Below are 26,886 nucleotides of genomic sequence, written 5' to 3'. Positions count from 1 at the left end.
AAACTTTATAGATATCATTCCCAGATTTTTTTTTTAGTAGATGTTTTGGTGCTCAGTGCTTGGACAGGGGTAGGCGGAACTCACATGAAGAGCATGGAGGCACTGCTGCTCTGATACAGATGGACAGCTTGGCTTTCTCACACCACTCCCCACCACAGATTGAAATGAGTACACACTAGCTTCCAAACTGCTGTCTAGCCTGACTCCTGGCGATCCTTTTGTTCACCTACCTTCAGGTGTTCAATCTGCTTTTCCAGGTCTTTAGTGCTCATGAAAGTCTCTGCAGATGGAATATTCCCTTCAGTTTCCTTCAGCCATTTCTGGAAAGTCCTAACCAGCTTCCGGAATTCATCTAATTGCTCCTGGCAAGATGATGCATCTTCCTCTCTGTCAAGGGAGACATTTTGTTACTTGCCAGACGAAGCTTTGTAAAGAAGTCAACTTGAACTAAAACTAGGTTTGTTCTAGGACTCTAGGCATCAGTTGCCTAACAGGGCCTTCCCATCTCATAATCTTTTCCATGGCAGCTCGGGCTAAACAACCACATATAATGTAGGAGAGCATCAAACTGAGGAATCTATTGCCCTTGTTTGGACACTTCTGGGGAAAGGAGTCTTCAATCTTACTCGAGGCTAAAGTGAAAGTGAGAAAAACTAAAGGGAGATTGCTATTTAGGTACTGTGATACAATGGAAAGAATGCAGGCTTTGGATCTCAAGTTCAGCTCTGCTACTTTTTAGGTCTTTGACTCTTTTAAGGCCCAATTCACATGCTAATTCCTTTAGCAAGGAAGATGCCAAAACTGAGGCTCAGAGAAGTGAAGCTAAGCACACCCATGAGTCAAATAAATCAAGGAGAAAGAATTCAATTTTGAAATTAAGTTTTGGAAATGGTCACATCTGTTAGACTTCAGACCAGAGATCCTGGTTCTTCATATAGCTAAAGGCCCTCCGCAAAGGGAAAGAAAGACAAAACCTGCTTGGCCTGTGTCCTATCCCTTTCGCCTGCACTAAATAACCTCCCGCTCACAGTGGTGATTTGAGCAACTGCTTTCCTCTAGTCACTAAGGCAGTCCTCTGCCAAATCGAGATATTTATAGCTAAACCAAGAAAAGTCTTATCAAACTTTTAAACCCACATGAGGCTTTCTGAGGAGGGAATTATAGCTTTTCAACAGTGAGCCAATAACCTGAAATCAGCCACCTTTGCCATACATTCCCATGTTTGCCTTCAAAGAAGAAGGCAAACTGAAATGTGGTCAAAACCAGCAATGTGAGTGCCAAATAACCTCTAATTACGTCTGCGAATTCTCTTCCATTTTTTCTCATTATTTCTAATCCTACCACAATCCTTCTTGCTGTCTCAGATTTATTCTGTTTGGTCCATGTGACTTGGGCTTTCCCTTGTACAGAGGGGGAAGTGAGCCCCATTACTGAGAAGGAACTCACTATTTACTAACAGAAAGACCACTAAGTATTACATAGACTGAGTAGCTTTGTCTCAAAGAGGCATTTTCCAATCCCTTACAGCTCAGTATCAGAATTTTGATGCTATCTTTTCTGGTGAAGGAGAAGTCATTTCATTCAACAGCAAGAACAAATTAGCTCCATGACACCGACACACATATGAAAACTCACCTTTCTTTAATCGTCTTCTGTAGCTCTGTGAAGTCCTCTTTGAGGTTCTGCACCCTGTCTTGGTGCTGGGACAGGTCCAGAGCAAAGCCACAGGAGCTCAGGTCAGTGACTAGGTGCTCAAGAGCATCCAGATTCTCCTGTTGGTCTTCCATTTCCAAATTGAGCTCCTGCCAAGCAAACAAGGAAATGTATTCAGTCCTCTGATCTTTATAAATACTTAAGACTCTAAAAGAATGAAAGGTGTCTAGATTAAAGCTGGGACACGTTCTCTCTAATCCGTAGAAAAAGAGGGAACAAGGGCTTCCCTGGTGGTCCAGTGGTTGGGAATCACTTGCCAATGCAGGAGGCATGGGTTTGATCCCTGATTTGGGAAGATTCCACATGCCCAAGGGCAACTAAGCTCATGTGCTGAGCCTGTGCTCTAGAGCCCAGGAGCTGTAACTACTGAGCCCGCGCACCCTCGGGCCCATGCTCTCAACAAGAGAAGACACCACAGTGAGAAACCCATGCACTGCACGAGAGAGCAGCCCTCACTTGCTGCAACTAGAGGAAGCCAACACGCAGCAGTGAAGCCCTAGGACAGTCAAAAATAAATACACTGAAAAAAAGAAAAAGAAGGAACAAAAATTGAGCGTGTTCACTGTGTTGATTGCTAGATCAAAACATAAAATATGTAGGATTTCTCCAATCCACTTGAGAGTGGCTGAAAATTAGAAAGGAGCCTCGTCTCCTTTAAACAAATCTTTGAAGAATCCAGAGGCAGCATGACAGAATAAAAAGAATATAAGTTTCTGGTGTAGAAAAGATGTGAAATTCAATCATGGCTTTGTCACTTACTAGTCTATGATCTTAAGCTATTAAACTTCTCTAAGCTTTCATAGTCTGTCTATCCTTTAAAACAGGTAAATAAACTCTCTACTGTTATTTAACACCATATTGAAGATATTGGCCAATGCAACTGGGTAAGAAAAAAACATTTTGTGGCATGATAATTAGAAAAGAAGAGATAAAACTATATTTGCAGATTACATGAAAGTATATTTGTAAAATCTCAGAGAATCAACAACATAACCAGATTGAAAAGTGAAGTAATCCAAGAAGGGAGAAGAATATAAACTCAACATATTAAAATCAAGAATAACACAATAGCAGCATAAAAGGTACAATTTTAGGAATCAACTAATAAGAAATGTACAGAACCTTTACAAATAAAACTTTAAAACATGTCTGAACGACATGAAAGCAGGCCTGTAAACATGGAAGAAAGTCCATGAAGATGTGTGTGTGTGTGTGTGTGTGTGTATGTGTGCAGATACATGTTGTGAATAAGTGAAGTGACCCAAATAAAATGTGACCAACATTTTTCTCTAAGACTGATAAAGTTGATTCAAGTGTTCACATGGAAAAATAAATGTACAATTATAGCTATGAAAAATCCTAAAAAAGAAAAAAATGGGGGAGATTAGCCTTACCAGATAGTAAAACATACCATAAATCCTCTAGAATGTTAACAGAAAGACCAGTGAAATAGAATAGAAAATCAAGAAACAGACTTGAATACATATGACATTTTGTATATGATAAAGACAGATTCTCAAATCACTGGGGTAAATACAGATTTTTCAAATAAATGACATTGGGGACAACTAGATAGAACTTTGGGAAAACATAAACTTGAATTCATACTTCATATATACTTCAGAATAAACTTGAATTGTTAAAGTATTAGAATTTTAAAAAGAGAGGAGAAAAAAAGAAACTGTGTAGGTAGAGTTCATCATAACCTGAATATGGCAAAAGGCTTTCAAACTATGACTAAAAATACATCTTCAATGAAAGAGTGATACCTCTAGCCTCAAACCATACTCCAGAGTTACTACAACTATACTACAAAGTCATCAAAACAGTATGGTCCTGGCGCACACACACAAAGACATATACATCAATGGAACACTACAGAAAGCCCAGAATATAAATGGATAAAGAAGATGTGATACACACATACACACACACACACACACACACACACACACACACACACACAGAGGAATATTACTCAGCCATAAAAAGCATGAAATCTTGCCATTTGTGACAACACGGAGATATCTAGGGTGTATGATGCTAAAGGAAATAAAGCAGACGGAGAAAGACAAATACTGTTGATCTCCTTTATATGTGAAATCTCAAAAACAAAACAAGGGAACAAACAAAAATGAAAACAGATTCATAAATACAGAGAATAAACAGGTGGTTGTTAGAGGGAAGAAGGGTGGGAGAAAGGCAGAAACAGATGAAGAGAATTAAGAGGCGTAAACTTCTAGTAATAAAATAAATTTAAATTACAGGGATATAACATATAGCATAAGGAATATGGTCAATAACACTGTAATAACTCTGAGTGGGGACAGATGTTTACTCGCCCTATCATGGTAATCATTTCATACTATATTGAAATGTTGAGCCACTATGTTGAACACCTGAAACTAACATAATATTGTATGTCAACTATATTATTTCAATTAAAAAAAAACTGATAAAATCTACTGTGTAAAAATTTAACAAAAAATTTTACATGACCAAAAAACATCCTAAGGAAAAACAAAAGACAAGCTGAGAGAAAATATGGCACAAATGAACTTACCTACAAAACAGAAAAGACTCACGGACACAGAGAACAGACTTGTGGTTGCCAAGGGGAAGTGGGGTGGGGGAGGGAAGGACTGGGAGCCTGGGATTAGCAGATGCAAACTATCACAGGTAGGACGGATAAACAACAAGGTCCTACTATACAGCACAGGGAACTATGTTCAATATCCTGGGATAAACCATAATAGATATTAAAAAAAAGAACGTCTGTAACCAAGTCACTATGCTGTATAGCAGAGACTGGCACAATACTGTAAATCAACTATATTTTAATTAAAAATAAAATTAAAATAGGTAACAAAAAAAGAGAGAGAGAGAGAGAGAGAAAGATTTCCTAATCCTACCCACTGAAAGGACCTAGAAGCAATGGCATCCTAGTGGCTCATGCAGTATCTGGATTTTGATGTCTAAATATAATTCTCCAGTAAAAACAGGCTTCCTTGGAGAAATAGGGGATTTCACGGGACACGGAAATTACAAGGTGACCGTGACACACTGTGCTGAAAGTAAGACAGTACTAATATACTGTAGGGACATGTCAAAAAGACACCAGGACACAGCCTAAGAGGCTCTCATTGAGCAAAAACGGGAAATTGCTCGAATATAAAAAAGAACAATAATGATAGTGAATATGGGACCCCACAGTGACACTCTTTTACACATTTATAAAGAGAAAGGAAACTGCAATTGGTAGATCGAGATGAGAAGTATGCAAGTGTTTATTGTACTATTCCTTTTACTCTTCTAGAATCTGAAAATTTTTCAAAACAAAAAGCAAGACGTGAGGAGAGCAAACCAAACCAAACAATGAGCTCACAGTACAGTATGGAAAAGGTCACATAGCTGGATAAACCCAAGGTAGTGATGTGGGCATAGAGCAACGCTAAGGTACTACAGGTGGGCAGGTGGGCAGCTGCAGCCATTCTGGAGCGCAGGTTAGCCACTGCTTGATCAAATTAAGTACAGGCATAGACTATGATCCAGCAATTCTACTCCTGGATACACATCTGAATCTGTGGAAGGTAGTATTTTCAGCTCTGCCTACTAGGTGTATGGTAAGATTACACTTCTCTACCCACCTTGAAAGTCAGGTATGATCATGTGAAACTTGCTTTGACTAATAAAATGCAACTGGATATGGTATGTGCTCTTCCCTTTGCAGTAGTAATCATGAAAACATATGTCAGGATGCAGTTTCCATCAACTTGAAAGACTGAGTGATTATGGTGAGCTAAGTATCCCTGCTGATCTGGGCTATGAGTGAAAAATAAAGCTAGGCTGTGTTTTTTAAAAATGAACAAACAATATCAAGTTTACAGGATGGCTGTGAGAATTCTTTTAGACAATGCAGGTCAAGTTTCCAGTGTACTGACTAACATATTATGTGCTCATACTCAGTAAACATTTGTTGTTCCTTGCCCTTCCTTCCCCTTTATTCCACCAATCTGGCAGATAAAGCCTCACCTGGATCTGTTGGAAGAAATGTGCAATATCCTGATCTGGCTGATTCCCAGAGGCCAGCAGCCGACTTTTGTTTTCCATGAATTGCTGCAGCTTCTCAGAGAGATGTTCAAACATCTCTGCCTGGGGCAGAAGCTTCTTTAAGGAGCTCTCCTTTTCTTGCTGCTGTAGACAGAGCTGTTCGAAGCGCTGGCTCACCTCAGCCAGTTTGCCCTGCAGCACAGCGGCCGTGGTGCTGTCTGCTGTCTCCATGAATCGGGTCACCATATCACGGGTGGCCTCCAAGCTGCTCTTCTGCCGAGCAATGTCCTGCTTCAATTTCTGTCATCAAGAGCATATCTGTCAGCTCCTGGCTCACTTATTCTGGGACATCTGAACCACAGACTAATAAACTTCTAGTAACTACATGCTCACCTCCTCAAGGAGGCTTGAAGGATTGCAACTGAACCTTCAGAACATCACCGATACTCTTTCTTCTCCACCCCAGGCCACCAATGACTTTGCTCTTATCACTCTCCCTCAAGTTTACCAATGGTTTGGAAATTGAGAGGACATACCTTTACACTGATTAGTCATCATCTCTAAGTCTATTAGAATATTCATGGAAATACATTCTTTTCCTGATACTTTTCCAAAATGATGTCACTATGGTAGGTGGCAAATATATCCTCTATGTTAACTCCTGGGGCACAAGTCTCACCATGTTAGTGGCCAGGGCTTCTTGGATGACTCCTGATGACAGCGACACCACCTGCTCCTCTTCCAGGTTATTTTCAACTTCTCTGATGGACTGCAACAAGCTGTCCAGGCTTTCCTGGACACTCTGAGACTGGGCAATTGCCTTCTGCAGCAGAGCAGAGCGCTCCGCCAGGCTGCTGGAGAGGTGTTGGAAATGGCTGAGTATGGAATCTGGAAAATCAAGGCCGTGACAAGAAAAAGTGGAGACGATTTTTCTGTTGCACTTTTTAAAAAATGTATTTAAATTGTACATGTTAGTTATTATAACAATGGACATCAAGGCAAACAGAATAAGCTTAAATACATCACTATTTGAACCAAACTCAATAGGCATTATATATTTAGCACCTACTAAGTGCCAAAAATTGCGCTCAGTGCTGAGGACTGAAGATTATTATGATAAAGTCCTGCCTTCCACAAACCTTAAAACTCTAAAAGAGAGCGTAGGTAGTGGAAGGCATATCAATTAACCATAAAAATAAAATCACAAGTGCGATATTGGTACTAAGAGTACTGTACTAGAGAAGCCAGAAGGAAAAGTTATTTCTTATCTTTACTTCTTGGGGGTGGGGGTGGGGGTGGTGTCAGGAGTTTACCAAGGAAGTAACTTCCTGGTTACATCTAGAAGCAGGAGCAAGATTTCATCATGCACAATATGCACTTGATAAATTTTAGCAGCTAAGAAACAGGACAAACTTAAGGGGGAAAGCAATGAGGAAATGACTAGCTCATTTGGGAAAGGAAGGAAGTCGGGTGTGGTAGGAAGGCGAGTGTCTGCGGAAAAAGGGTTGAAGCCAGGCCACGAAGGCCTCCTATGGTGTGAGATTCAGCTTCATTAGAGGGCTAGCTCTTTGTGCTTGGATCCGCAGCTCCTCGCCAGCAGCACAGATGCTTGTACACCACAGTGTGAGATATCACAGAACAGAGGGACACACTTGGAGGTAGGGGAGCACTCTGGCCACTGCTATTTCATACCTGTAGTTTCTTGAACATGCTTGCGGTCTGGGGCTGGCTCCCCTTCAATTTCCATGAGGTCGTGAGCTACTTTTTGGAGTTTTTCTACAGGTACTTGATGCTCAGCCAATTCCTCCTGCAACTGCTGCTTGTCCATGAAAAAGGACAAAGGAAAACTATTAGAGTGAAGTAATCAAAGCTGGTTTCTAGGGATCGAGAGCTACTGGGCAGCTCTGTAGAATAATTCTGTTTATCCATAGCAATAGACATCAGAATATAGCGTTCAGGAATCAGATCTCGTCCAAGGCATCCCGACCCCTTCCTTTCACCTCTGCAAGCACTTGCTTTGCTTTGAGAGCACTCTGGGCTGTGCGTAACAAGACCCCATGCCCTGGCTCACCTTTGTGGTTGCAAACTGCTGTTGCAGGACCCCAGGGTCGGAGGCAACTGTATCTGAGAGGAGCTTCTTCACACTGGCCTCGCAAGCTTTCATCCAGGCCTGCAGGCTGTCGGCACTGCTCTGAAACTGCTGATACTGGCCTAGCAGCGTGTTCAGGTGAGCGCCCAGGCGTGTACACTGTGCCAGAGAAAGAAGGGAAAGCAGACCAAAGCAGGTCAGGCCAGAGGCAGCAGCCTCCCAGGCAAGTCCAAAGAGGCCTGACTGTGCTCCAGGGACCTGACTGTGACTGCAGGTAAGGGTAGGTGAGCCTCCCAGGTAGACAGGAGCAACCATCTTCTACAAGTGGGTCCTGATTGTTTGATCCATACTATCCACCCCAACTTTACTATATACCGGGGAAGACTCAGTGAGTTGTATGACAGGCTACCGATGAAATACACATCAAGCTGTAAGCAAAGGTGGGGATCAAAGGTACAAAACATTTTCCCTTTGGGAGCGTTAAAGATGTTGGCAAAAACATAAGACTGGTAAAAAGAACTAAGCGGATTCTGTATCTTAAGAGCTAAAGGAAGTTCTTTGATAGGGAGGAAGATTAAGGAAGATTTACCCTAAATGTTCTGTCCAGGAATGAAGACTATGTATTTGGTTTAAGTTTCCCTGTGCTCTGTCTTTTGGGAGTCCACGCCTGCTGGTCAAGATACAGGGAGGCGATCACTCCCACCTTCACCACTGGAGTAAGACATATCCCTAGATAGTGCTCAGGTCGAGCATAAGCCCCTGGGCCTCCGCATTTTTCCCCCCCCCAGAGGCTCATAAAGACATTCTGCAAGTCCACTTGCTCACTGTGTCCTGAGGTGCTCACTGTGTCCTGAGGTTCTTACTGTAAGCCCCAGAAACCACCCACGGTTGTGTGAGGGCTGCCAGGACTGCTGCACCAGGGGCTGCCAGATGCCTCGCCCATACCTCTGCATGGAGAGTGCTGTATCTTTCTGTCGCGTCTTTCAGCTTGGCCTTCACTAAGGTTCCGGTTGCTGACGCTTCCCTGCCATCATCGAGGCTGTTTCCTGTGTCCAAGACCTTCTGTCCTGAGATAGTCACAAATCGCAGGTCTCCTTTGTGGGAAATGACATCCTCCGAGAAGCTCCCCTGCCGCTTCAGCAGGGCGGGAAGGGCCTCGGGGCTGCTGCCTCCCTGATGCATGCTCTTCAGCTCTTCCTCAGATCGTTCCAGCCAGTTCTCAAACTCTCGATGGTCCTGCAGAAACTTCTGCAGCTCGTCCCGCAGCGTTTGCACCTGCTTCAGTTCTGCCTCCGACTGGGCCAGGGAAGTCGCATACTGCTCCTTCAGCTCTCCAAGCTTCTCTTGCAGCAGCTGTTGCTCCTCGGGTGTGAGGCTGTGGCCGTGCTGGTCCAGGAAGGCCTGGGCTGACTGCGTAGCCAGGATGAAATTCTGCTGCTGAGACAGCAATTCTTGGTGACGAGCCTGGCAAAAAGAATCCCCCCAAACAAAGGACTATCAGTAGGGATACCACAATGACTTGGTTATGTCTACAGCCGGAAGTAGGGAGAGATCTCAACAGGCCACTTTTCCAGCTGCTCAGATATCACCAATCTCTCTGAATTGCTAGGTATTATGCCATATGCTAATCCCAGGTGAACTGATTTACAAAGGATCTGACAGCTATCACGTGTTATCTCATCTGACTTGCGCCACCATCTGCGGTGCAGGTGGACTATATAATTCCCGCATCAAAGAGGGGATGAGTGAACGCCAAAAAGGTGCTGTATGTCTTAACAGAGGCCATGTAGATAATTATGGGACAAACTGCGACTAGAACTGGAGTCTCTTCACTAAACCACTCCAGGTCAAAGAGATGGTACAAGTGGCCAACTAAAACTACCCACACTGACGGAAGGAGTGAGCAAGCTTCACAAGTCATACGTGTGCCAGCATAAAACAGGTCATCTGCAAATGCTAAGCTGTGAAACACCTCACTCATATATCCTTGAAGAGTGTTCCTACTAGAAAATATCTTGGGAAATTAGTTTTTCAGATAAACAATTTGCATATGAGTAAGAATAAACTGTATTTCTGCATAGTACAGATAGTACAGGTAGTCTGCACTTTGTGTGTGCTCTGTTTATGTGCGGACATGTGGACCGTTTTTCTATTTAAAAAAGGGAACATAAGTTCTTTGAGGACAGTTGTGGTTGCTTTGTTTTGTTCCTAAAATGTTCTTCCCGAGGCTACCAGAAGACAGTGGCTGCTTAGGAAGTGTTCTTGACTGTCTGTACCGTGAATGCAACTCCCTAGAGAAGGACAATGGCAACCTGATAGCTTCAGCTTCTGACGCCCTCTCAGGGAAGCTGGGGTGACAAATGTATCTGGCTGAAAGAGAAGGAGGGGGCAGCACTACAGCTTGTCTGTGTACCGCCAGATGTCCCCACGCTCATCCACCCAAGGTAAGGTGGCTCCCTTCCCAGCTAGGATGGAGCTGCCAGCAAGCAGTATCAGGAAGCGCCTGTGACAGCAGGGCCATTTCTGCTCTGTGCTAAGACTGCCGTGGCTTTAGGGCACACACGGCAGTGGATCTGCCAAGCGCAGGAAGTAGCTTGCAAGAGGCAGAAATGCTATGAATACAAAATAAGGCAATGGCCCACACAGGGTGTTCAACAGAAGCATTCCAGCTAAGCCAATTTTATTTGCTATAAAGGTGTCACTACTAACATATGGGACCCATGTGTCTTCTAAGTTCACTAAATATGTAATCTTTTGTATAGTCTTTTGATCATGCACTACAATATGCCTGCACATGCCAGTTAATATCGTGGAGATGATGGGTCTGGTTGGTTTACTGGTTTATCTCCAATGCCTGTCATACAGTGGGTTCCTGATGATTGCTAAATGAATAAATGAGTAGAGGAAAGTAAGAAATGATTTCTTGAGAGCATCAGGGAACCATTAAAAAAGTTAAGCAGAAAGACAGCATTTAAGAAAGTTCACTTAGTAGTGTGGGAATGGACTTGAGGGTAAAAGTCAAGAGGCAAGGAAACCAATAGAAGCTACTGTAACACAAGGGAAAGCTGTGTTCTGAACTGCAATAATACCTCGATGGAGATAAAAAGTGCGATGTCTTTGAGAGATGTAAGAAGCACGGGATTTGATGACTGATTCAAAGTGGGAGAGGGAGGGAGGGGAAGGAATCTAGGGTCATGTTTTAGTCCAGGCAAGTGAGTGGGAATTTAGGAAGAACATGTCCGTTGGGGGAGAGGTACTTTAGAAGACAGGAGGCCCATTTCTCAGGTTGAGGTGCTTGTGGTTCCAAGCTGCAAACAGAGAGAAGGATGCGTACACTCAGGACAGCCATTTGGGCTGAAGACAAATAAATACATGGAGATCACTAGTACAAACAGGAAGTGAAGTGTCACGGGTGGATGAGATTACCTAAGGAAAGTATATTCTAAATGATTAAGATGAGACCTAGGCTACAACTTGGAAGTGCGTCAGTGTGTTTCAGAAGCTGGCCAGAGGAGAGGGAGGAGAATCACCAGGGAAGATACTGCTATGGAAACAAGGGGGAAACCATTTCCAGAGGAGTGGTCAAGGGTGTTAAGGCTGCTGAGAAATCAGAGATATGAAATGAGAAATGCTCACTGGATTTAGGGCAGGAGGTTATGGTGACTTGCCCAGGGCAGGAGAGATTCACTCAGCATTGTGAGAACAAGCTAACGTGCTCACCTTCAACTTCTCACACTGCTTGTCCAGCTTCTCTGGGGCTTCATTCAGCCCAGTGTGACTATCAGTGGTATCCAAGGCTCCTTTCTCCAGGTTGCCTGAGAGCTGCTCCATCTGTCCTTCTGATGATCTCACTGAGGTCACCCAGTCCAAGAGAGCATCGATCTTCCTCCTGTTCTCTGCCAGTTCCTTTGCTGCTTTACTCTGAAAGCCACAGGGGGAGTCTAGTGAGAAGGCCTTAAATACTCAGCTACCATATAACCAAAGGTTAAGTAAAGGGAAAGATGTTTAGGTCAAAAAAAAAAGAGAGAGAGAGAGAAACTCTAAGGCTGGGTATAAACAGTCTTTGCACCCACAAAGAAAAACAAGCATCTTCTAACTCTGTTGAAAAATAATCATTTAAAATGATCCCTAAATTTGATCTATAGCTCATCACTTTTAACAAAGGATTTGAATCCCAAGATTTGAAAAGGCTCTATTAAGTGGTGATTTTGTCCTGGCAACCCTCCAGGTTTTAACAGAATCCTTGCTAGGTATGCAGAAGTTACACACTACCTTGGTAGGATAAAAAATAGCATAATTACACTCGATTACCTGGCTGCTCGTCCTTAAAGAAATCCCAGACCACTCTCATCCGTTCCTCTGCCAAGTAGAGCACTGAATTCTGAAACTTGCCTCTCAAATTCTATGTTCTGAATCTTCAAGTATTTTATTAATAAAACAGGTTATGCTAAGTGATATGTACATGTATTTCAGAATTCATCCTCAGGTAACACACTTCTCTTTTCCACATTCTCCACCACCCTAATTAGTGTACAAGTTCACAGCCAGACAAAGAACTCTAATTCAATTAGCCAGTGCTAAGTGGGGTGCAGAAGACCATGAGACTTCACCTTCTTTGGTTTATCCCAGTGCCATGATTTCCCACTGAAACTGTAATGGCAGTTTGAGGAGAACTGGAGGCCCATTAAGACTGCCCAGGCGTCTTCCTTAGCACCCTTGGATCACCAGTCTAGATTCATGTTAAAAATATGCCCTGTGCTTTTTCCCCAAAGATGATGATGATGGTGATGGTGATGGTGATTTGGAATATGAACTTTCTATCAACTATTCCTGACTTAAAGTCCTTCAGAATGTTTCTTATAAAAATAAATATCAACTCGTAGATCAGCTCCTGAATGAGCCCTTTTCCTCAATTCCATGCTCTCTGGAAGGCCATCAGCTTTTATTTGTGGAGGTACCAAATTTTTTTTGAAAAACACCAAGCCTCATAGCAGTCTGCTTACCTTTTCAGTCTCCTGCTGTAAGGCTGAGGTCACCACTTCCTCCAGTTCCTTCTGGGCCAGCTTTGTCCTTTCCTGGAGAGCTTCATATTGCTCCTTAGCCTGATGAAGTTTCTCCCGGAGAGCTGTCAACTCATCTGGACTCAGCTTAGTCTGGTTCTCTTCCAGGAACCCTTCAGTGTCTTTGACAACACTGGCAAATGAGGTGGCGTGATTCTGAATGTCATCCTGTAAATCCTGAACACACGAAAACAGATAGCAGAGGCTTCAACTTTAGCACTTCTAAGACCTCTCAACAGCACGAAGATGGAATGACTAGAATGACATTATCTGCAATGGACATGTGTCCCTGACTATAACTTGCTCAGGTTTATGCCTAAACCAATGCAGCTAATAAAATTTTAAATGCTTTTTAATTAAGAAGCTTCTAAAAATATTTAATTTTTTAAGAAAAAATTAAATTTCTAAGAAGATATTTAGTGAAGATATAAAAGGAAAATGCCCACAAATATGATTTTTGTTTTGTAATGACTTATCCTCAAAGAGATCATTCTTCTGTAAAGCACAGCTGACAATGGGACTTTAACAGTGTTGAGACCTGGCTGGTTCTTCGTAACTCTCTCGGTTATCACTCCTGAACCCTCAAGTAGCCTACAAGACCTAGCACGATCTGGGTCCTGCCTCCTCCTCAGGCTTATCGTTCACTAATCTTCCTTTTGTTCTTTGCAGTACAGTCAAACTAGCTTTTTTCCAATTCTTAAGTACTGTGCTTGATTGCAATTCCACCTTCAGACTGATGCACAGGCCCCTGTCTGGCATGTCTTCTTCCTCCTTCCACCCCTTCATGCATCCACCCCTATGTATCCTTTGATTCTCAGTTTAAGTGATACTTCCTTAAAGGAATCTTCTGAAATATAAGTCAAGATTGGGTCTGTTATATGTTCTTATGTAACATTTCGTTTATAGATATAATAGTGAATACATCAGAGAAGGCAATGGCACCCCATTCCAGCACTCTTGCCTAGAAAGTCCTATGGACGGAGGAGTCTGGTAGGCTGCAGTCCATGGGGTCGCTAAGAGTTAGACACGACTGAGTGACTTCACTTTCACTTTCATGCATTGGAGAAGGAAATGGAAACCCACTCCAGTGTTCTTGCCTGGGGAATCCCAGGGATGGGAGAGCCTGGTGGGCTGCCGTCTGTGGGGTCGCACAGAGTCAGACACGATTGAAGTGACTTAGCAGAAGTAGTAGTGAATACATTATATGCTCATTTTCGTGATTATCTGTGTAAAGTCTGTCTCTTCCATGACACTGTAAGCTTCATGAGAGCAGGGATATTTAACCATTATGTTGCGGGCACTAGTCACTGGGCCTGGCACATAGCAAGCCTTTCTAACTACTTGCTGAAGGAATGAAAAAAGTGAGTTAACTCTTACTGACCTTCAGGTCACTTTGGTTCTTCTGCAAAGCAAAGAGATCCTGCTGGGTGGCTCTACCCTGATGGCCAGCCAATGCTCTTTCTGCCTGTCCCACCCAGCTGCAAAGATCCTCCAGTTTCTGGTGACAGGTATTTTGTTGTTTCTGCAGGGTCTAATTAAAATGCAAAGGGGCCAAGAGATAATTAATGATTCTCATTTTATAAATATAACTCCCTGAAATGTAAAACAGGAAGGTTATATCACAAGGATGGAAAAGTTGGTGGGAGACTAGAGCAGGAAAAGGCACAGAAACCATATTCAGAAAGTTCCCCTCGTTCGGACAGTCTATTGGTCTAGATCTATGGCCTGAATTACAATTAGGAGTGATTTCAGGTGAGAATGCGCTGAGGTTTTGGTTTGGAAGCTCGTTTGCCAGACTGTTTATTATCCATGGAAATGGAGAAGAGAGAGCCTAGATGCTTAAAATCCATAGATGATACTGGGTATGATAATAAATGACAGGTTCTGATCACTTCTATAGGAACTGGATGATACACTACATATGAAGTCATAATATGGAAAATTAGAAGGACTGGACTAGGAGGAAAAATCAAGAAACTGGATAATTTATAAGCTAATTGAGCTTCTTAATAATTAATCTGACTTTATATAAATCAAATGTCTCACGAATGCAGACACCCATTAAATGGAATGATTACTTGCCAGGCGTGAGGGGCTTGACTATTTTGAGAAGGGAAGTGCCCAAGAATAGCAATGGGCTCTGTCCTTCAGGTGTCTACACCAATAGCCAAGAGAAAAGCCGGCCCGAGGGGAGCAGGGATTTGCTTCTGTGCCTGATCCTTTTCCAGACCTCTCAGTCACATGACGCTGAAGCACCTGACTGAGCAATTGAGCATGATGTGTTCTCCTGATCATCCTTCTAAGACCATTTTTCCACCAGTTTCTACCTTCTGATGGCATTTTGAGTCACCTGCACTTACAAACAGGTGCCCAAATTGGCCCTCTCTCCCCCGCTTTAGGACAAATAGAAAGGCTCTGGAAGAGAACTCCTAAGAGCTCTTCAGCAGTAAAACGGGATCTTCATGGGTTAGGATGGGTGCAGACTGAATCTGAAAAAAGCAAAGCAAACAAGTTAACACATAGACAAACACATGCATTCAGGGCAAATATAGAGAGAAGCAGAGCATTTCTGACAATAATAAGGTTAATAAATGTCGTGGAATTAATTACACGCTTAAAGAGAATGTTCACATGCAACTGGACCATCTTCTGCAGCTCAGGGGCCTACCCTGGATGTGGGCTGTATTTTAAGGTGGCCCAGACCTTTGCTCTTACGTTAATTATCCATAAGCTGCACCAAGCTGTATGAAATCCAAGTGAGGACACTGCAAATTTCCAGATTTAGAGGGTAACCTATCATATTTCATTACTATCTTACTTCAATTTTAATATAGTTGAAACAACTAAGCAGTAACAAGGGACATACAGACTTCACTAAATATCCTTTAAGCCTGACTCAAAAGCTCAATTCTACTATGCACAATATTTAATAAAAGAGACACTGAGACAGTTTTACTCGTGATAACAATTCTAATACTATCTTGCTGAATTTCAATTTATTATTCATACAGAAGGATGGCATAAGCATCATTCTTGGTATTCTAAGGTTACGTTACCATGCAATTATGTTGAATTCTACAACAAGAGGGTTGTGATAGAAGGTGGTGAGATGATTAGCCTCCTGGCTGCCTGCAAAGTTTACCAATGTTGCTTCTACAGTTTTCCACAACTGAATAAGCACTAGAAACAACAGGGTGAAGAAAGGTGCCAGAAAATAAATTTTCAAAGGTGCTAAAGAATTAATATGATTCTGATAAAAATCTTTTTTGTCAGCTGTCTGAAGGTGGTCAAGGAATCTTACTGTTGATCATCTGAAAAGCCCCAGTATAAAACTAACCTCAGGACCATTCTTCTCAAGAGCTCAGAGTATCTAACTGCTCCTAACAGCCCTCAAAAGAATACTGAGGGAGAGTAGGGGAAAGGCAGGCTGGGGATAAAATTCTCATTTCCAAGTCAGAGACAATGAGACACAGTTACAGTAGAGTCTAACTAAGAAGAAAACACCTTGCACATGCATACTCACGTAAACACACATATTCTCTCACGCATACATAAAACCAGAAACGCAGCAAGAAAGACAGTCAAAACAGCTGTCTCCAGGACCAGAACCAAACTGGCCGGACCAATCAACAGTGGTAAACACAGGCTCCTGGAATCATGACAGACGGAGTCTGGCCAGAAAACCCAAAGACAGAGGACATCCCAGGGACCAACTGAGCCCAGCCGCTGGTTCAGTCTGACCTTGACCTGGGCAGCCTGCTCCATCTGTTGAAGACGGTCCCGCAAGGCATCCCCCTGAGCTGCAGTCTCTTCTACAAGGTCCTGGAAGGACCTCTGCAGTTCATTCAGAAGCCTTAGCATCTGCCGGTTCTGCTGAGGAGACAAGTCCTGGGCATGCTCAGAGATCAAGAACTGAATATCAAAGGCAAGTGCATCCAGTTGAGATTTCCTCTCAGCCAGGGGTTGTTTCAAGTCCTAAGGGAAATGGGCAAAGGAAGAAAAGAGAAAAGAAACTTCTAATTCTCTATAGAAGCAGAAACTATTGGTTCTAATCAAAGAATCAACATTATCAAACAGAAGTTAATTTCCTGTATTTTTAAAAGTGACACTGATTATTGATTATTTCTAGGGCCAACCCACAATGGAAGTCTCTCTCACTTCTGGCCTCTCCAGAGTCCTCACATATTATAGCTAGGTTTCCTTTAACTATAATTAAAGGAACAGTAAATTAAATCAACCACTGATTTCTAAATGCACTATACTTTCCATTATTTATATTAACAGAATTATAGCACTGCTAATCCCAAGTATCTGTGAAAACATGCTGTACTTTGGAAAGCATAGCATGAATTTTTGGTCTGAGACAGATCTAATTGTATTTTATTAGGTTCAAATAACTATTTGTATTTGTCTAGCCCTGAGATACTGGTAAGCCAGAAATAAGAAAATATTCAATTTCTTAGTGGTTCACTAAAATTTGACTTTTAAATAGTTACATATGTTATACATTTAAAACTGTACAAAAATGTTAAACACATTATACATTTTAAAACTGTAAAGGATTACAGTCAGATAAAGCAGTAAAAAACTGCCTAAACACTAGAATTTACCTGCTTTTAGACAATTAAAAAGCATGCAATATTCCCACAAACTTTTAGTAATCATTACCCATATTATACTGGATGCAATTAAAAAACCATAAAAACAAGTAAGATATCTGCATGTCCATCACTTTGAAATTGGGGGCAGTCAGCAATCCTGCAAAGCAGGCTTTTAGGAAGACTACCTGCATATTTATCATATGACTATACTTCCTTTGTCTGTGCACACATGGATTTGGGAAACTCACTAGGAAAATGAGGCTTAGACTGTGGCTCTCTCCCCATAATGGAATCCATATAATTTATAACTAGGCAAGGACACCAATATAGGAGGTGCTCTGTGTTTTTATATTTCATACTATGTCACAGGAATTTTTGTCACCCTTGCTTCTTTCAAAACTCTTGTCAGTGAACAAAGTCTGCTACTCATTCCTCCATTGGTGTATTTGGATTAAAGGGTACAAAAGCAGAAGGCAAGTCAACTCTTGTAAGATAAAGAGGGGCAAGGATGCATACAAGGGAAACCTGACCACAGACAGCATTTAGGTCTGTACCTCCCAAGACTGGGAGAGGCTGGAATAGGAGGGAACATCTCTAGTCCTGCTCTAACTTCAGAAAGAATTTGAGAGGAATAGCTATAGCAGAGGGTAGCTAAACCAGTGTGAGCATTATCTGATATTAAGTATAATTCTAAAGAAACAACAGCGTTGGGGGCAGGAGAATCCTCAGCTCAAATATATCTCAGAATCTTTAACTTTTTCTCTCACTGACTTACAAAAAAGAATCAATTAACTTGAAGTTTAACAAGAAGAAAACCACCTCTCAACACGAGGGGTTGATCATCTACACTCCCCAAGCCAGACCTGCCCGTCATCCGGTGTTGTAAATAAAGTTTTACTGCAATATGTCTACAACCATTTGTTCATATGCTGCTGTATGGCGGCTTTCATGTTTCTGCAGCAGAGATGAACAACTGCCACAGAAACAGGTCACAGGCAAGACCTAAAATATTCACTATCTGGCCCTTTACAGGAAAAGTTCACAAAGACTTTTTATTTCTCAAATGGAAAGTCACACTTTCTAAGAAAGGCAAGTACAGATACTGGTCTGCCTAGCAGAGACATAAAATTAAGATAACACAAAAGGGCAAATAAAACATGCTTGAGAGCTGGCGGTGCGCTCACCTCACACCGTTGGAGGCGGTGATTCAGGCTGTCCGCATCCGTTTCACTGTCATATTGCTTGCTGTTCAGAATAGCATGGGTATTGCCAACCCAGGCTCTCAGATCTTGAAGTCTGCCTTCTAGCTGTTCATACTGATTTAACACTCTAGTCTAAGAAATAAATGGCAAGTTAGATGATAAAACTCTCCAAGCCTGCCCAGACTCTGTGAGCCTTTGTAAATAAAAACAAGAAGCTACCTTCTGTCCTTCCAAGGCACTCTGGAGGTGGAGCAGTCTGGAACCCCAGGTATCACTCACAGAGCTGAGGGACTTTTGAAGATTCTTGGCATCTTTTTCTAGCGCCTTCAGCAGTTGAGCTGGGACTTCCTGAGGCTGGTTGATGATAATCTGATCCACACACTCTAATTCCTGGCTCACCACCTTGGACAGATCCTTTAGCTCCTTGTCTAATACCTGAGGGCATAAAGTGGAGTTACCTCCAAAATCAAGACTAGAAATCTTGCTGTCTTAGAATCACCTATAAACACATTATTCTGTCACCACGTTTACACAGGCTTTAGGGCTTATAAAATGTTTTTATAGACCTTCATTAGTTTTTCTGTTGTTCTCACAATTAATCATTCTTGAGGAGGCAGAGCAGACATCATAATCCTGAATTTATAGGACAGATGCCTCAGTGCTTAAAAATGTGAATTTGTTTTTCCCTGAGGTCACCCAGCTGATAAGCAGTAGAGCCCAGACTTGCAATCAGGTTTTCTGACTCAGGGCAATGCTTCTTGCTCTATAACTTGCTACCTCTCCAAGAGTGTCATTATGCTTTAAATAATGTGATGCAATCAATAAGTCAACCAAAGGACAACTCTTCCACTCTGAAGTTCAAGCACGTGGAACCAAAGAACATAAAAATACCCCAAGCCAGCTTTTCTACCCAGCTATTCCTCAATATTCTGCTCCTCAGCAGAAAAGCCAGAAACAAGCTCTAGAAGAGCCTGGTAGTTCTTTGGGCATCATCCTCACCTCCCCTTCAGCCATCCTGCCCAAGGCCATCCTCGGGACAGAGAGAGCTGGTAAACCTCTACAATCTCTGTGCTCCTCACAACTCCAACCCTGCGACAATGCTCAGCCTCCAGCTGCAGTGAAGGAGTTACTCCTCCTCCCACTCAAGGCTGTCTGTGTCTGCGTCTTTCCATGTCTCAGGGACCTCATTCCATCAGTGATCACTTATTCTCTTCCCTAACTTCAAGTTCTCCTTTTCTACTGGTTCTTTCTCCTTAGCCTAAAAATCCACTCAAAACATTCCTCTTCCAATACATCTCCTCTAGCTAGCGTCCTCTCTCTCTTTCCTTGCCTGCATTACCAAGCTTCTGGAAAGCATGACCTACATTAATTGTCTCCACCTTCCAACATTCTGTTTATTCTCATTGCAATCTGGTTTATATCCCATCACTAGACTGTAGCTGTTCTTATCAGGGTGCCCGGTGACTCTCAGCCACTGAATCCCACTTTTAGTCTTTACTGTACTCAGTCCCCCTACTGTATCTAATACTGCTGACCAGTATCTAATCCTGCCCACTGTCTCTAATACTCCCTTGAGTCTCTTATGCTTTGGTTTCTGAGACTAGTACCCCATGCTGTCCTTCATAGATCTCTAATTATTTCAAATCTACTTTTTGTCCATTAAATAGCAGCGCTTTTGAACATGTTCTTCTTTCTTCAGAAGCTTCTCTTGTGGTGTCTTCTCTCCTTTCCCAAGCTGATGGGCCTGGAGGAAGTCTCTGGGAACCTACCTTGGCCTGACACAGCAGATCCTGGAGCTCTGCCAGGTTGAGCTCTAGAGGTTGAATCTGCTTGGTCCTCATTTCAATGTCCCGTAAAAGAGACAGATAGGATACCAACTTCTCATCATGTTCTAGGCAGAGCTGCCGGGTAAATACATTCTGTGGAGCCAAAAAGAAAACTCACTCAAATCTGACATTCTCCTTTAAGTCTGCCTTTAAAGCAGAAAGGGTCATTGAACAGAATAGAAATTTTTACTACACATTGCATGGAATGAAATAAATTGTGTTATTTTATCTAAATTGTCTCAAATCAATAGACAGAAAAGCAATTCATTAATTTCCTCAAGGAGCACAAGCTGAAGATTATCAATCTATAAGCATCATTTTAGCAAAAACCTCTTCTGACTTCAGGTACCATAACCTCAGTATTTTAACTTAGCTTCAATGATACCCTTGCAAATTTCGGAAAGACATTCAGGGCTACTACCTAATTTTCCAACAATTATGTTACAAACAGATGACAATAAACTAAGTTATATCTTAGAGAATCCTCTCGTTGTCCTTAAGTAGATGTATATACACAATTAATCATACCTATGAAAACTCAGTATCCAGTCAAGAGTTTTAGCATGAAATTAGCCATAACAAGTACATACACACGCACAAATACACCACTGGGTAACTTACTTTAGTAGCTCTGAAGGGCTCCGGGTTCACACTCGCTCCCCCTGGTACAGTCATCAAGGGGGTCTGTTCACTGCCAGGGCTCGCTCTGAGCTTCCCCTGTGGTGTCTTCTCATCCATTTTCATTGTTGGGCATGATACTGGGGGCACCATCTCCTCTTCACTGGTGTCTGGAATAGGACTAATGGTGGCTTCCTGCTGTCCTGTACTATCGTTGTGAGACACCTCTCTGGACAGCTTCTCTGGGAGAAGGGACACCGAGACTCTGGGAACCCTCTGAGTCACTATGCCTTCAAAGGACCCTACTTCTGCACCTGTAACTATAAGATTTGACATTCGTAGAGATTCCTCTCCAGGTATTTCCTGAGTTGTCACTATTTTAGAGTCAAGAATTCTGCCATGTTCACGATCACTTTTGTTGTCCTGAGGATGAAGGTCCTTTCTGCCTGAGAATTCCAGATTACTGACTTCTTTGGAGCCTACTTTAATTTCTTCCAATTTAACAGTGCTTGTTGAGTCAAAAGGTACTTCTTGGTATGATTTTTCTTTATATTCATTAGATAAGAAAGTCAGATCTTTGGTTTGCCTAATCTTAAAAGTAACACAAGAATCTTGATGATAATTGGCCTCCTGTCTGGTGGTTCCTTGGAAAGACTTGTCTGTTGTGAAAACTGCGGCTGTGTCTGCAACTTGGACTCCTCCAACCAGTTCCTGGTAGTGCAATCCTTCAGGCCTTGGGATCAAAGAGGAGATCCCAACAATAATTTCTTGAGATTCACTGACTTGATTAGAATTGAAGGAGGTTAAAGCATCTTGATTTCTTACAGAAATTCCTTTGGGTTTTATTTGGGAAGAAGAGTCTTCAGTTTCACCAACAACAGAAAAGCCCAGATCCTTGTCAGTTTCCTTCCCTTTTTCCCGTGCAGTTATCTCCATACATTGATTCTCTACACTGGAGTCCTGATCATCACTAGTGGCAGTTTCCTGATTCAGCTTTTCTTCTGAAAGAGCTGCTGGTCTGCGGGTCTTGACGTGTTCTTCTACAGTCTTCTTCCCTCTCTTCCCCTTCTCCGTGGTTTTCATTGGTTTCGGTATAACCTGCTGAATTAGCAATTTGTCTAAAGTTTCATGATTTGACTCTTGCGCTTCTGAAATAATTCCTCCTTGGCTTTCCCTTACTTCTTTAGAATCTAGACCTGGTACAGGCTGTTTCATATGAGAAATAATTTCTGTTTGTACTATAATTTCTTGCTCTTTGTTTGTATTTTCTCCCATAGTTGTATAAGCCACCTCTTTGGGGTTAAAATCACAAATTTCTGATTGAAGATATGTCTCTGAATCTTGGCCCAGTGATTTACCTTTACCATCACTAGGAATTATGACCCCCAAAGATTCCTTAGTATCTGGAGAAGATCTCTTATTTTGGTCATCGTATTCCAATCCCTTTAATGAAATTTCCCTGCTCTTGTTTGCCTCCTCCCCATTAGAAACTCTCACGTCAATGTTTTTTTGTGCAGACTGGTTTTCAATTTGAAATAATTTCTCACTTTCTCCTTTACCACAACTCATTTCAGCAGGCTGACTATGAGCAATTAACATTCCCTTTCTTAGAAATTCCTTCTTTATTTCACATACTTCAATTCCATCTTGCTTTTCAATGTGAGCCTGGTGATCACCAGACTTAAATGTATCTACTTGGATTATAGTTGCCAGTTCAGGACTGATAAGTCTTTTCTCAATAGCTTCCTTTAAAGTCACTCTCTGATTAGTGAATATGTCAATAATTCCTCCATCCAATACCTGCCGAGATGCAATAATTCTGACCATGTTTTCATCTACTAATTTCTGTTCCAGAGCTGATGCCAATGTTAATCTTTTTCCTGTGGCAGGGTCTATGATTCCCCCAGCATTTGCCTGGGCTTCCAGAACCTTCAGCGTAGCTGCAAAGTCTACTTTTCCAAGCTTAATTGCTTGAGACAAAGTAAGTACTTTGTCACTCGCTCCATCTTTAATGTCTGAAAAGGGGATTACTTCTAGATATCTTTGCCCAGATTCAATATCAATTTTACACTTTTTCACTAATTCTGAATAGGGAACAATTCTGTAACTCTCAGGATCTATAATCCCATTCATCATTTCTGAAGACAGTGTTGCTTTATTAGTTAATCGTCCTTCCTTTTCAGCTTCTGCCAGGGTCAATTGCTGACCAGAAATGAGATCTACAAAGCTTCCAGCGAAGGCCTGCATTTCTTGGATTTCTCTCTTCAGGTCCGGCGTTACAAGATCTAATTTCATGGCTTCGGAGAGGGAAATAGTTTCCTTTGTTTCAGGATGAGAGAACTGACGGAGGCTTAAGGTCTCAACTTTTCTGAGTTCCTTGGCTAAGTCTTCATCAATGATGCCATGCTTAAAGGCATTATCAACAGAAAGTCTCACTCCAGATATATGGTGAATGATACCTCCATCTACCACCTGCTTTGTCAACAACTGAATGGCCTCACCTCTCTCCAAAAGTCCTCTGTCAATGGACTGCATGACTGTTAGAGGGGCTTTGCTGTCAGGGTCCATAATTCCAGTTGTTTCCATTTGTAAGCTAATTAATCTCTCCCTAACTGTGTTTTCAGCATCTCTGCCTTTGGAAGCTTTCTCCAGTTTTATAAGCTCTGGCTGGTCAGCACTGTCCACCAAGCCAAGATTTGAGGCTAAAGTTACTGAAACCTTTTTGCCTCGTTTCAGGTCAATGATTCCACCAGTCACCACCTGCCCCTCTAAAATTCTGGTGGCTGTTTCTGTGTCAAGAAGTCCAGTGGCAACTGCTTCCTTCACAGAGCACAGCGTGTGGGTATGAGGGTCTAAGACACCACTTATAGCTTTGTCTGCCACAAGGACATTGTGCAACAACTTCTCATCCATCAGACCTTCATCAATGACTTCTTCTGTTGTCAAAGACTCGCAGGTCTGAGAGTCAAAGAATCCCCGAAACATGTTCATCTTTCCCATAAGTTTCACAGCAGTGTGACTGGGCACAAGGCCTCGGGCTATTGCTTCACTTAGTAAGAGCTTTTGGCCTGTCTGTTCATGAAGGATACCGCCCTCTACTAATTGTGCAGCTAGTGTACTCAAGGTAGCCTCCTCAAGCAATTCTGAAGCAGCACTGCCTGGCAGGGGAGTTTCACTGCCATCAGCTTCCTTGTCTGTCATCATCCTGCTACCGCCTGCCACACTGAGACTTTCTGGACTTTGTGGATGGTCATCCCTACCCAGAGGTGACTTACTTAATGCTTTCTTCTTGTCCAGAGACTGAATATTCTTATCCTTTTCAGACCTGAGTTCCGATTCTAAAGCTAGAGTTTTCACGACCTGAAGTTGTGACTTTCTGCTTCGGGCTTTTATGAGAGGTCTTCCAGTTTCACCTAGAGGACACTCAGTTTCAAGTGTGTCTGCTTGCTCTTTCTGACCCATCGAGGAAGTCCTTCTGAGAATCTGCCGTTCTTCTTTCAGTGACTCAGCAGAAAGCAGGGTTTTGTCCTCCACCACAGTCACATCCTCTGCTTTCTCAAGAGGTACTGTAAGGAGAAATTCTCTATTGACATTTTCTCTGGTAGACACTTCTATTTGTTCTTCCTTTTTGGTATCAAACAACTGTCTTTTAAACTCTGATTTGACTTTATCTATGACCTTCAAAGTATCAACATTTGGATTTCCCACTTTTTGTTGCCCTACAAACAGGTCCATTTGGGGGTTCTCTATAGAAGAGCATTCTGTTTCTACAACGATCTTTTCGCCTTTTGCTTCAGTGCAATTCACCTGATCGGCATCTTCTTTGCTTTGAGAAGAAAACTGGAACTCATGTGACCTCACACTCAGCTCATCGCAGAAAGTTTCCGTCATTTTCACATTCACTGCTTGTAATTTCTCAGCAGCTTCTAGCCTCTGATGCCCACTTCCAAACACTTCTGAAGGACCTGTTTGATCACCTCTTGCTGTTAGTGCCCCTATCAGCTCATTGTCCAACAGGAGCAGCCTCTGCCCATCCCTCACGTTAATATAGCTGTGAGTCATCAGTTGAAACAGCAGCTTCTCGTTGTGGCTTGTGGCACCCTCGGTTTGGCCTGTGCTACACAGCACACCTGCCGCTCCAGGATTTGTGTTCAACTTGCCTTGTTCTAAAGAGTCTGCTAATTGCATGTGGGGCATCACATCAGGGATGCAAACTGACTTCAAGTTATTAGCAAGACTTTTGTCTAACATACCATTTTCAATTGCTTTTTCCCAGGACCAAATCTCTGTAGTTGCTGGTAGAAATATGGCTTTAATATGCTGTCGGTCACTAAGGATTTTATGAGCTAGTTCTGTAGACACAATACCTTGTTCCAGGGCATCTGTAATTGGGAGAATCTCTCCAGACTCAGGCCATAGCAACCCCATGAATGACCAAAGGGACTCCAGAATCACAAGGGCAATCTTAGCAGTTACCAGATCATGGCTCACTGCTTCATCCACTGTCAGCCTACGCCCAGTGACAGTATCTATGATCCCTCCTGTCTGAAGCTGCCTTATGAGGAGAGCACAGGCCATATCTTGGTCAATCAAGTTATGTCTCACAGCCTCTCCCACTGTAAGTCTGTGTCCTGTTCTTGGATCTACTATGCCTCCAGCAAAAAGCTGAGCTTCCAGCAGCCGGACAGTAACCTGCCTATCTATGAGCCCTTCCTGAACGGCACGGAAAATACTAACCTTCCGGCCTGATTTCAAGCTCACCATTCCCCCTGCCAACTGCTTGACAGGCAGCAATTTCAATCCTGATTCCTGGTGGACAATACATCTCTGCATCAGATCCAGTAAATCTATTTTCTCAGCTGTGTTTGGGTCTATCAAGTTCTTGGATGATCTCAGGTGGGACTCTAACCCTGAGTGAAGCCATGCAGAAATGAGGCCTTGGTGAAAAGCCTCCTCTAGGTTAATACAGTTCTCATCATTGGGGAGACTGAAACCTCCAGTTGCCAGGTGAGCTTCTAAGATTTTCAGTCCAACTTTCTCACTGATTATTTTCTTTTCAATTGCTTCTGCCACAGAAAGAGGGCCTTTGTTTTCAGTGAGCCTGCTGATTAAGGACAGGGCATCCTGTAGCTCTTGGAGCTGCTGGTACATCTGAGGATTAATGAGGTTTCTGGCTAGGCCCTCCTCCAAAGACAGCTTTTCACAGGTCTCAGGGGCAATGAGGCCAGACAGGATAACCTGGGATTCCAGGAGCACCAGGCCTGTGTCTTGGTCAATGAGGCCCTTTTGCATTGCTCTGAAGATGGGAAATATCTCCACTGTGCCTAGGTCAATCACCCCAGCCACTGCTCTGCAGCCCTACAAGAAAAAATGAAAAGAACAATGAATCAGAGAAGCACAATTGTTGAAAGGAGTCATTCAAAGAACTACAGTATATCAAATTCCGACCACAAGAAAAACCCAGCCTGAGATGAGCCCCAACCTGTAGGAAACATCCTGAAGCCTGGCAAGTGTTAATGCTAAAAAAGATTTTTTCTAACCTATAGAATGTTTAACATAGACAGAAATCTACAGAGTACCCAAGGGATGGTAGCATTAAGCGTATCTGAGTGACAAGCTCTACAAAGTAGCAAGCAATGAAAGTGAGGAGACAGCTATTTCTAAGACTAAATCACCAAAAAGGCTCTTACAGACATACCAGTTCCCCCAAAGTGAGAATTCGACCTC

At 42.5% G+C, this 26,886-nt stretch overlaps 1 protein-coding gene across 5 annotated transcripts in view; it reads right to left on the bottom strand.

Annotated features, from left to right (window-relative positions):
• The window catches only part of MACF1 (microtubule actin crosslinking factor 1), a 343,697-nt gene that overhangs the window by 98,544 nt on the left and 218,267 nt on the right, over window positions 1-26,886 (bottom strand). For 4 of the 5 annotated variants that reach the window (XM_069586902.1, XM_069586911.1, XM_069586919.1 and 1 more), the window contains 15 exons: window positions 21,163-26,517; window positions 20,485-20,634; window positions 18,935-19,150; window positions 18,698-18,847; window positions 16,654-16,887; window positions 14,294-14,443; window positions 12,856-13,089; window positions 11,573-11,773; window positions 8,798-9,316; window positions 7,835-8,011; window positions 7,456-7,579; window positions 6,443-6,651; window positions 5,746-6,063; window positions 1,636-1,802; window positions 231-387 (listed from right to left, as the gene is read on the bottom strand). In XM_069586902.1, the coding sequence (XP_069443003.1) occupies window positions 231-387; window positions 1,636-1,802; window positions 5,746-6,063; window positions 6,443-6,651; window positions 7,456-7,579; window positions 7,835-8,011; window positions 8,798-9,316; window positions 11,573-11,773; window positions 12,856-13,089; window positions 14,294-14,443; window positions 16,654-16,887; window positions 18,698-18,847; window positions 18,935-19,150; window positions 20,485-20,634; window positions 21,163-26,517 (8,361 nt within the window). The remainder of the gene's footprint in view (window positions 1-230; window positions 388-1,635; window positions 1,803-5,745; window positions 6,064-6,442; window positions 6,652-7,455; window positions 7,580-7,834; window positions 8,012-8,797; window positions 9,317-11,572; window positions 11,774-12,855; window positions 13,090-14,293; window positions 14,444-16,653; window positions 16,888-18,697; window positions 18,848-18,934; window positions 19,151-20,484; window positions 20,635-21,162; window positions 26,518-26,886) is intronic. The other variant, XM_069586928.1, reaches the window with a different exon arrangement.

Source organism: Ovis canadensis, chromosome 1 (genome assembly GCF_042477335.2).
Source record: "Ovis canadensis isolate MfBH-ARS-UI-01 breed Bighorn chromosome 1, ARS-UI_OviCan_v2, whole genome shotgun sequence".
NCBI lineage: Eukaryota > Metazoa > Chordata > Mammalia > Artiodactyla > Bovidae > Ovis > Ovis canadensis.
The sequence above is the reverse complement of the archived record's forward strand: the minus strand, read 5'-3'. Positions and strand labels throughout refer to the sequence as shown.